This window comes from Miscanthus floridulus, chromosome 5 (assembly GCF_019320115.1).
Source record: "Miscanthus floridulus cultivar M001 chromosome 5, ASM1932011v1, whole genome shotgun sequence".
Lineage (NCBI taxonomy): Eukaryota > Viridiplantae > Streptophyta > Magnoliopsida > Poales > Poaceae > Miscanthus > Miscanthus floridulus.
In genome coordinates this window covers 9,960,324-9,971,184 of record NC_089584.1, presented here as the reverse complement: position 1 = coordinate 9,971,184, position 10,861 = coordinate 9,960,324, and the positions used below count along the sequence as shown (strand labels likewise).

The window sequence follows — 10,861 nt, the reverse complement described above, 5'->3', positions numbered from 1 at the left end:
TCTCGTGATTTTCAACTAAACTGTGCAATTAGTTATTTTTTTTACCTACATTTAATGCTCCATGTAAGCGGCTAAAAATTGATGTGATGAAAAGAAAGTGAAAAAACTTGAAATTGGGAGGTGATCTAAACCAGGCCTAGACGTCAAAAGAAAAAGAAACAACCGTGGATCACACGCTGGACAAGACGTACATAGTACTTTTCAAAGTCACTCCGGGGCCACCCCCACTTCTAAAAGAAGCCCAGCCCTCTCTCTCCCCCCGATATAATAAAGAAAATAAAAAAAAAATCCCAGTCTCTCTCCGTGCCGTCCGCCGTTCGGCCTACGGCCTTCGCCGTCCCCAAGAAGAAATAGCTCCGGAAATCCCCATCACCTCCAGTCCTCCACTTCCTCCTCCACTCCCCCGCCCGGCCCACTGATCGCGGCGGTGAGGTGAGATCCGATTGCGTTCCCCTCCCCTTCCCTCTCCCCCCTCCGGGTGTTGTGCGGACGGTTTGATTGGTCAGTTTCGGGTTTTTATTGGGGGTTCTTGATTCCGCCCGGGGTTTAGGGTTCTTGGTGACCAGCGGTTCGATCTGATGTCTCGGGGTTTGGGTGTCGGAAGACGCGGTGTGTGGCTTTGGGGGGTTGTGTAGGGTTTGGGGTGGGGGATTCTAGACGTTCGTGAGGGCTGGTGTGATTATGCTGCGATTCTTGTCTTTTCGATGCATGGGTTTGTGATCATTAAAGATTGAATACTTTCTTAGCTGTACCTGTAAGAACGGGATGTAATCGATGCATGGGTTTGTGATCTTTAAAGGTTGAATACTTTCTTAGCTGTACCTGTAATAACGGGATGTAATAACAAGCACGAGTATATATTGATCTGTAGTGATGCTTCTAGTTGGCCACCCCATGACCATTCCATTGGGTTGGAGTGATTTGTCTGCCGTTCTAGTCTTTTCAATGCATGGGATTTGCGATCGTTAAAGATTGAATACTTTCTTAGCTGTACATGTAAGAACGGGATGTAATAACAAGCACGAGTATATAGATCTGTAGTGATGCTTCTAGTTGGTCACCCCGTGACCATTCCATTGGGTTGGAGTGATTTGACCATAGGTGTCAGTAAGGATCGAACAAAAAAACAAAACAAAACTTGAGAACCAGCAGCTTACCACCATCATTACAGGTACTGTTCCTAAAATCGGCCGCGTAGGTGTCTGCCAAATTGCTGTGACTGTCTAGGTGGCCACCTAGCTTACCTGATCTCAGCGATCTGGTGCTAACCACCAGCCAACACCCAGTTGCCTACCTATTCCCTTGTGCTTGTTACAAAACTCTTTACAGGGAATTATCATGTTTATCAATTTGTTCATTCTTCATATTATTCACTCCTTATCCAAATGGCGATTGAAGTGGTCCCTTTCTCCTGTAACCTTTTGTGGTTCAGTACTTCAGTTTATGCTCCTTCTGCAATTTTCATCTTGTACAGTTTAGAATGTAATAAACTATAAAAGGATAGATTGGTAATTCAGACTGTTAATTTGCTGGGTTTTATGTACTTACACATACATGTATGTAGGAAATAAATCAGGCAGCAGACCTGATACATGTTTCACTGTTTTGAAAAAAAATAAACTGACTACATGCTATGCCAGTGACAGTTTATGTTGCTAATAGAGAAGAAAAGCCTTTATGGGTGAATAATTTTAAATTGGTTACAGAAGTCACCATGGATTTTTGCTGAGCTAGGCAATATTTATACTGAAAAGACCTCCTTACTTCAAATTATTTGAGTGCTGAAGCACTGAATATTTGTACTTTTTTTTCATTATGATAACTGATGTTCTCACTTGTCTTATGCAACAGAACATGCTCTTTCTATGTCTTGCTGAAGTTTTAAGTTATATTGGCATTCCTGTTGTCAAGTCTGAAGTAAAACCTTAGCTAACTGGTTAGTAGTGGCATGTCTGCAAAGGTTCCAAGGTACTGTTATCACATACTTATGAGGCCACTGTCAATGAGTACACAAACTTGGTTAAATTACATATGGTTTTTCCTGTCATGAGATGTAATTCTTGTGCATTCATATTTTGTTTTTTCCAGTCTTCAGTCTACTGTTTGATTGAAACAAATGAATGATTTAAATGGGCTACCTTGCGCATGCTTTTATTGTTAGTCGAAGAACATGTTTTGGTTCAGAAGCTTGCATATGCGTTATGCATGCAGCTGACATGCCAATATCCACGAGGTTATATTATCTGAAGATTCATATATGGATTGGTGACCTGGATTGTGAATTTTGTTTGGCCAATTTGACTTTAAGATCAGCACATGTTTTTGGTCGAAGTAAAAAATCATGCATTTTTTCATTCTATTTCTTCAGTAGCAACCCAGATATAAAAGAGAGTAGCATGTCAAAAGATTTCCAGTTTTCCACAATATTTATATGTATTTGCTGATCTGTAGACCTATCAGAAATATGTTATGTGTGAATTCAACTCGTTTGAGTGCATTGGATACTGAATAGTGATTACATTAATACTATTCTAAGACCATTTCGCAAACTTGTTACTAGAAGATGATGTTTTTATTACATTGTAGTGTTGATGATCATGTTGCCTACTCATAGTCTGATACAAGATTAATCTTTCAGGTGCTTAGAAGTTACTTCTAGTGGCATGGCGGATTGGGCCTCTATTCAAACTGATATTCTTGGTATAATAATAAAGAAGCTTCCAATCCCTGATTACATTAGATTTCGTGCTGTGTGCACATCTTGGAACAATGTCTGCAAGGATGTGTCATACCGTCCAAGGGTGGACCCATGGCTGATGCTCCCCCCAGATCAGAATCCTCTTGGTGCTCAGTTCTTTTGCATTCCTGAAAGAAAGAATCAAAGTATCCGTCTCCCTAACACTGCCTCACTGTTTGAATCTGTCTGGGCTCCAGTTGGTTCTTCCAATGGATGGATTATCTACTTCAGTCAAACTTATGGAACCATGCAGCTGGTTAACCCTATCAGTGGCAAACACATTCAGCTCCCCCCGATAGGACGCAGGACCTTCTCTAAGGCCAAGCTGCTTGAAATGAATGAGAGGAACTTTATTGTTGCTGTCCTCTATGCTGATGAGAAAGGTTATAAAGTAACACGACAAGGATCTAGCAACTGGTCGTCTGTTGAATCAAAATTCATTTTGGATGATATCATCAAGCATAGAGGTCGGCTGTACACATGTGATATGTATGGTACAGTTGAGATGTGGGCAGAGCCGCCCCATGCATGGCCAGATGAGGAAGTCACACATCGGTGGAGGTTTCGCTGTCTTATAGAGACCCCAGCTGGTGATCTGATTAGGGTTAAGCGCCTGTGTCAGAATAAATTTGCTGTTTGGATATTGGACAAGGGGACCTTTTCCTGGGTTGGAACCGAGAACATTGGGGATCTTGCACTGTTTGTGAGCCACTACAACTCATTCTGTTTCCCTGCCAATGACCACCCCAACCTGAAAGCAAACTGCATCTACTTCATCGACATGTACAACAACCTGTGCGCATTCAACCTTGAGCATGGGACCAAGGAACTTGTCCAAACTCTTACTATCGGCCAGGGCCAAGGGCGCAATGACTACTACCGTCGGCCTCAGCGAGACCAGGTCTTATGGTTTATCCCTTCACTAAAATAAATACTAAATAAATAGGCAATGGTGAAAGTTGCGTGTCCGTTTACCCCAAGATGGAGCCCATCTAGTATTGTAGGCTCCTATGGATGGCCATTTATCCCAAGATGGAGGCCGTATAGTATTCCGTATTTCTAAAGTATTGGATGTCGCACATGCAACCGCAGGTTTATGTGTATGAATTTCTGAAGTATCGGACATCTTTGTAATTGTGGCTAAATCAACTGTTTGAACTATTTGCAGTGGGGTGTGTGAATTTGGAACTTCCGTTTCAAGCTGTTTTGGGCAGTAAACTATTCCGAATTTTTAATTTTCCTATTTGAGGACTGAAAAATCTAGAAAGCTACTTTCTCTGTTCCAAATTTTAAGGCGTTTTAGCTTTTTTAGTACATAAGTTTTTGCATCTAGAAAAGCCAAAACGACTTAGCAACTAGGAACGGAGGGAAGTAAGCTAGTTTCAAGTACTTGAAGCACAGAAGGCTTGCTTCTGCTTCTTCCCTGGTTAGTGAGCAGCTGGCTAGCTTATTTAAGCAATCACGTTACACTATGATATGCTGGCTGCACGTACTCTACTTTGTGCTTGGTCCTTTCTCCTTGACGTACATCACTAGTTCACTGCTATGCAGCAATTTTCGTTCCGTCCTTCGCAATACAACTGAAACGTTATTCTTCGTCGTACTTGCATTGCATGCAGCAACGTTATATTCGTGGTACTTGCATTGCATGGTGCTCAAGCCCAGGTCAGGCGTTTGGTCCCTTATATTCGTTCATATGAAAAGTCAGAAACGCGGCTTCAGCTTTCAGTTAAGTTTGGTTTTTAAATTTATGCTCACGTACCAGGTTTGTGCCGTGCGATAATGCGATACATCCAACGCGCTTGGGCAGTTGGCTAGTTTCTGTCACGCTGTTTCCATGCTCTTTCTGTGAAACAGCCCTGCTCAGCTACTCCTACTTGGCTACTTATATACTAGAAATTTTTGAGCGCTTCGCAGCGCCCTACCGGACAGATTGTTAAAACACTGGTCTCAAAGAATATAGTTCAATTCATCCCAAATAGTAGCAAGTTGCATCCATCAAGTAATATCGATTGGTGAACAATAGTGTAACGCTGTGCAACACGATACACAATGATGCTACTGAAGAATAAATTCAATTGTGCTACCTTACTAGTTGATGTCATAGTTACAAATGGAATAGAACTTAATTAATAATTACAAAATTTAACTACCACCAACCTCCACCAGATCCTGATATGGAAGCAGGAATCAATATTTTTTGGGTAACATAATACATCACTAACCACAACCTGAGGAAGAATGCATAGTCTGGCTACATGCATTGTGTCGATCTGGCTATTATTAACGGGGGTGAAGACCGAAGAAACAATAGGAGATGGAACCTTCTGAACGTCATATAAGCAATTGAGATTGTTCTTCACAGTGCCGTTATTTGTTAGCTACAAAGCACATGATATGAGGTGATTAGAAAGGTCACCATATATGTAGAACGTAGAACATAAATTTAGCTACGACATTTGTGGTTATTGGGAGCCATCAGTTTATAAATTTCTGGTTTCATATCTAAACATTTTTTTCATGTGAAACATAAATTATCTATAAAACCCCAAAGTTCTGGCTACATAGTAAAGCACCAGCAAATCATGCTTCTGCTATTTCTGCTACGAGTAGATTGAAGAACAAAAATGCACAGGAGACTTCTCGACAAACTTTGACTTCAACAACATCATTTTCTAAAACCCTGGGCGCACAACCAGGCATAGTGGAGCATTTTCTAGATTGTATATTCAAAGTACTATAGACTAATTTCAGTCTCAAATTCAAGTAACCGAAGCAATGTCGTCACCTTTACTTTCTCAGATTCAATTTCTACCAAACATCTAGACCAGTAGACCACACCAAAATGTAAAAGAAATTACAGTTGTACCATGCAAGATAACCTCATAATCGTACAAAATTAAAAGAACACGTACTCAATACATGTCACAATATATAATTAGTGTTTATAGGCTGAGAAATCTGGTTACTAAGATTGGTAGCATAAAATCTCTCTTCCTAGCACCTCCGCAGAGTCCAAATACCCATTGATAGTAACAAACTATTCGACTTCATATATTTAGGTAACCTGAATATGACGCTGCGGCTAGGATTTCTCAGGTATATATTTTTCTAAGAACAAAAGGCAGAAAATGGAGTTGACTTCTTGTAACAACCCAAAAATCACAACTACAAAATTTTTCTTAGAACTCCCATGTGATGATGAGTGTCATGTATAGAAACCCAACCTAAGAAATGCATTAGGTCTAACCCCAACCCAAATTAACACATAAGCATGGCATGTCATTAGTTAATTGTGTTTATTTAAATTCTAACAAGTAAAGTATTGCATACTTTGTTAATTCAAAATGTGATTTGGATTTCCATTTGAGTTATGATATGCTTAACATCTCCAATAAAATAATAAACCATAAAATAATTGAAACTCAAACCAAGAAATAAAGGTTTAAAGAGAAAAACTAATTCTATTTTTGTATAACAAAAACCACACCTATTTTTGTTATACAAAATAGCCAAATAAATTCCTAGTATTTATATAAGTATGTTGTGGGTCTCATATCTAAAACTCCAATGAATTTGGTGCACCAATTTTGAATTCAAATTTCAAAACCAAATTTGAATTCAAAAAAAAGAAGAAAAACAAAGTGGAAAAAGAAAAAGAAAGAAGCCACACAGCAGCTCGGCCTGCTCGGCTTCGCGGCCCAGCCAGCTCGGCCTGCTCGGAACCGCGCCCGCCATTCCCCCCAGCGCGCGCGCACGCGGCCCACGAGCCGGCCCAGCATGCCGCGCACGCCCGCACGCCCTCCGCGTCGTCTGCTGTCACTGCCTGCCGAGCCCCACCCGTCAGCCTTCTCCTATTCATCTTCCCCGCGCCCACGCTCAACCGCCCGCGCGACCAAGGGCCGACAGCGGTGGCAGGGGCGGGCCAGGGGGTCACGCCCAGGGCATGGCCTTGCTCCCCCATGCGCCGCGGTCACGCAACCCCACACCACCGTCGGATGCGCCCCACGTCGCTCCATCGCACGATACCAGACGCCATTGGGAGCATGGTGCTCGGCTATAAAGCTAGCCCGCGCGCCGCTCCCGCCCGGCGCCTTAGCCTCTCCCTCAGCCACCGTCGCCGCTTGGTGGCCCAGCAGCCGCACCGCACCGAGAGTAGAGGGCCGGGAAGGAGATCATGAGAGGAGGATCGGAGCCCCCGCGTGCTGCCGAAGTCGCCGGAGCCAAGGGTGACACCGTCGTCGTCATCACATTCGCGGGTCGGCACTGCACGGCTTCCGGAGCTACACGGCCTCGAACCGCCACTGCATCGCCACCCTATCGCCGTCGACACCAACGGTGAGCCTCCTCCCGGTCCCTCCCTGCTCGCCGCCGGACTTCACCGTATCGGCCATGGCGCTCCACGCCGGGAGCGCGTAGGCCAGGGCCGTCTCCGGCCTCTGGGAACACCCGCACCCACGCACACACCCGCGACCACGCCGTGACCACCTCGCTGGAGCCCCGTAGTTCACCCGCGCGCCTCGCCGTCGTTGCCGTGGCCGCCGGGGAGCACCTACTGGCCACCTGGAAGCCCGAAGCCCCGCCTTGAGCCCTGGACGCCTTTGCCGTGAACCCACGGATCCGCAGAAGCCTCTATCTGCCCAGCCGAGCCACCGGAGAGCCTGCATGCGCGACCTCGCCACCGGCGAGCCGCCAGCCGCCGTGGCCAACGCCCTAGAAGGCCCCGGCCACCACTTAGACCCCAGCATCATGATCGCCGTGGCCTGGGGAAGCTTTTCCCCTCCCCAACTGGATGCCAGCACCGCCACGGAGGCTCACCAACGAGCTCGCCGCCGGCAAGAGCACAGCCGCGGGCCTTCTAGGGCGTTGGCCACGGCGGCTGGCCTGGGGAAGCTTTTCCCCTCCCCAACTGGACGCCAGCATCGCCACGGAGGCTCACCAACGAGCTCGCCGCCGGCAAGAGCGCAGCCGCCGGAGAAGCAGGGGAAACTCCCCTCGCCGGCAACCCGCGCGTGCACCCGGTGCACATAGACCGTGCCTGAGAGAAGAAGGGTGGACTCAGTCCACCGTAGACCTGTCTGCGGTCCATGGACCAGCGTCTCTTGGTCCACCGTGAGCCACGCTCACGCCCACAGCCGTAGACCACAGCCCAGTAGAGGCCCACGGCTACGACGTGGCAGCGCCACAGCTTGCCACGTGTCCGGCCTGGCCCGGTCCAGACCGGCCCAACCCGAGTCCGCCAGAGCCCGTTTGAGACCCGGCCCATGTTGACCGTTGACCGGTCAACGTTGACCATTGACCTGCCCCCACATATCAGTGGCACGGACACTCTGGACCCACATGTCAGATGCTGACGTCACACGGGACCCACACGTCAGAAGCCAACACAGTCAAGGTGACGTCATGCTGACGTCAGCAGCCCTGGCCCCACACGTCAGTGACCCTGACCGTAGACCGTTGGCCGTTGACTGACGTTGACTTTGACCAGACCCACATGTCAGTGACCCAAGGGTCCCTGGGCCCACTTGTCAGAACTGATGACGTTGCTGACGTCAGCATGACGTCAGGTGGACCCCACCTATCAGCTCGGAACCGGGACGTCAGCATGCCACGTGGACCAGTCACAGCGTGACACGTGTCAGCCCAGAATTAATTCAGCCTTTTTCTATTTTCAGAAATGATTTAAACTTCGAAAATTCATAACTAATTCATATGACCTCAGAAAAATACGAAACCAGGACCAAAATTCATCTAAAATCGAGCTCTACGCAATGAACCCATGTTTGAGTGCATTTGGCTCTTTTGAATTTTCATTGCTTCTTTGTGCTATTCTATAGACGTCGCTAACGCGACTATAATGCGATCGTTGCAGACTCGGAGGAGAACCAGACAGACGAGGATCGTGAGTACCGTGAAGAGAACGGAGACGACTACACTGAAGGTGCCACATCCCACCCAATCTCGTAGCACCTATTACGCATGGCTAATATAGAACTGCTATTGCTTCACTTTTACTGCTACAGTCATTTCATGATAGGAATTGCATGGTAGTATGCTTACTTGAAGGCCTTTACCTTGACGCAACCTTACCCCTGCATACCCTGCTATTAGGCTAGACACACGCTCACTGCTATATATATTTCATTACTTATACTTCTACTACGCTTATACTACATGCGTGGTGGAAACTGGTGTTATCTGGACTATGAGGAGAGTGCTGCGTGTGTGACTTGGGTGTGTGGAGGGTGAGGGTTGTGTCAACCAAGTTGGAGTATACGACGAGCCTGGGGCAAGTCTTGCCATGTGGTGCTACCTGGGCACCCCTGGAATGGATACCTGTGGTGGGTAAATGGTATATGAGGTGGTCCTGGGTGTGAACCTGTGATGGGAGGAGCCCAGGATGGAGGTGCTGTGGTGGCACGGTAAATGGAAACCCTGATGAAGACATTCTGGCTTGGTCACCCCTAAGAACTTACTAGTACTCAGATTCATCGGGAAGCCTTACGTACCACTCGCCCTATATGGTGCGGGACGGCCGGACTACTTGGTAGGATATTGCCACTACTGCTAGGTTGATAGCGGACAGTGTAAGGAGGTACGGGGCGCGGAGGATTTCCCCCACACCCTTCCGAGACTTCATGGAGACCTTGTGGACCCGGCTCATGACTCACAGTTTCAGCCACCCTAGACTAGACTTGGGGTGTACCAGGGCTGAATGGTAGAGTGGCATTATCCTAGGCTAGCAAGCGGCCGGAATCAGCCCAGTTGACGACGGTCAGCGAGGAAGGCGGATCTTGTGGTTATGTAAAACCTCTGCAGAGTGTATGGTTGATCGATCGATACATGCGCCGACTTGTCGGCTATGGACCTTTCCTGGGTTTCGCTTAAACTAGATAATGAGATGAGTCCTTCTTTTCTTCCCCAGTGAGAAAGTGTCGGTCGTAGCCAGGGGCTACGGGCCTTGAGACAGTGCCGAGAGGGAGTTGGCCTGTCGACTGAGCGATGGTATGGTGATGGTGTGGTGATGGTGGTATATCGATCCCAGGATCGAAACCTGGCTCTAGAATGGGAATGGGGTGAAATGTGTGTGGGAATGGTGTTAAAACTTGACTACACTTATATATACTTGATATGCTAAATACATAGGAAACCCTAGCCTTATAGGTTCCTTTGACTATATCCAACTTACATCCAAATTCCACAAAGCAATGCTCATAGGGTTGGGAGTGACCAGTACAAATCGTACTGATAAATTTTGGCACACAGATTCTGCTGAGGAGTATAGCTCCGAGGAGTTTGACGGTTGAGGGATTCGTTCCTACGCTCGAGTTTGACGATCTTATCTTCAAGCTGTTCTGAATGAATGCTACTTTTGATTCCGCCCATGCGGCGATGTAATAATTTATGTAATTCCGTACTATTTGTATTCTGATATTATCGTTGTATGGATGTGATATTCGACTGGAATTTAGGTAATATGATCTACAACGGTCTTATTACACTTCGACGCTGTGGATTTCCCTTCGCGGAAATCGGGGCCGTTTCACTTCTCATACATGAGACAAAGTAATCTTATTGGTTTCTCAGAATTACCAATGGGGCCTCTTTGCCATCCATTTTCCCTGTTGCGTAAGCAATTCTTGTGCTGCCTTCCGATACTTAGACTTCCGGGTTACCCAGGAGGCCTCAGATTGCATATTCTTCATTTTGTTATCATAACTCTTTTTAATGGAAAAAGGAAACAATGCATTCACACATGAATGTCAACAAATGGGCAGAGATCGAATAGTGAAACCATGTTGAATCAAACAAGAAATCAATTAAGCCATCCGATGACATGGCTGTAATTATTATTTACAGAAGTGGTGCCGCCTAAATGCAAGGGCTCAATTAATTCAGAATGATTACATCCGTTCCATATTTTAATGTACATGACATAACATGGTCACAATTAAGTGCTTGCTAATAGCACTACCATGTGAAAAAAGCTATCTTTTGTTAAAGCCTAAGAAGTACGCAATAAAAAATATAAAGTCCCTTTGACACATATATCCAAACAAATCGTATCATTCTATCTGCATTACATCTTTTTTAACTGTCTTAGCTCAATGGCAAATTAAGTTA

At 46.0% G+C, this 10,861-nt stretch overlaps 1 protein-coding gene across 1 annotated transcript; it reads left to right on the top strand.

Moving 5' to 3' along the window:
* The first annotated feature begins 274 nt into the window (after positions 1 to 274).
* Positions 275 to 3,967, top strand: LOC136451477 (probable F-box protein At1g44080). Its single transcript, XM_066452182.1, has 3 exons — positions 275 to 432; positions 1,852 to 1,968; positions 2,639 to 3,967. The coding sequence occupies exons 2-3, from the start codon at positions 1,949 to 1,951 to the stop codon at positions 3,666 to 3,668; spliced, it is 1,050 nt and encodes a 349-aa protein (XP_066308279.1). The 5' UTR covers positions 275 to 432; positions 1,852 to 1,948; the 3' UTR covers positions 3,669 to 3,967.
* Positions 3,968 to 10,861: the final 6,894 nt, after the last annotated feature.

What these genes read in the sequence shown, in the direction of transcription:
- LOC136451477 (XM_066452182.1), top strand. Translation starts at nt 1,949, where the DNA reads ATGTCTGCAAAGGTTCCAAG. An exon ending in ATGTCTGCAAAGGTTCCAAG is followed by an intron (nt 1,969 to 2,638) that starts GTACTGTTATCA and finishes TTAATCTTTCAG; the next exon opens with GTGCTTAGAAGTTACTTCTA.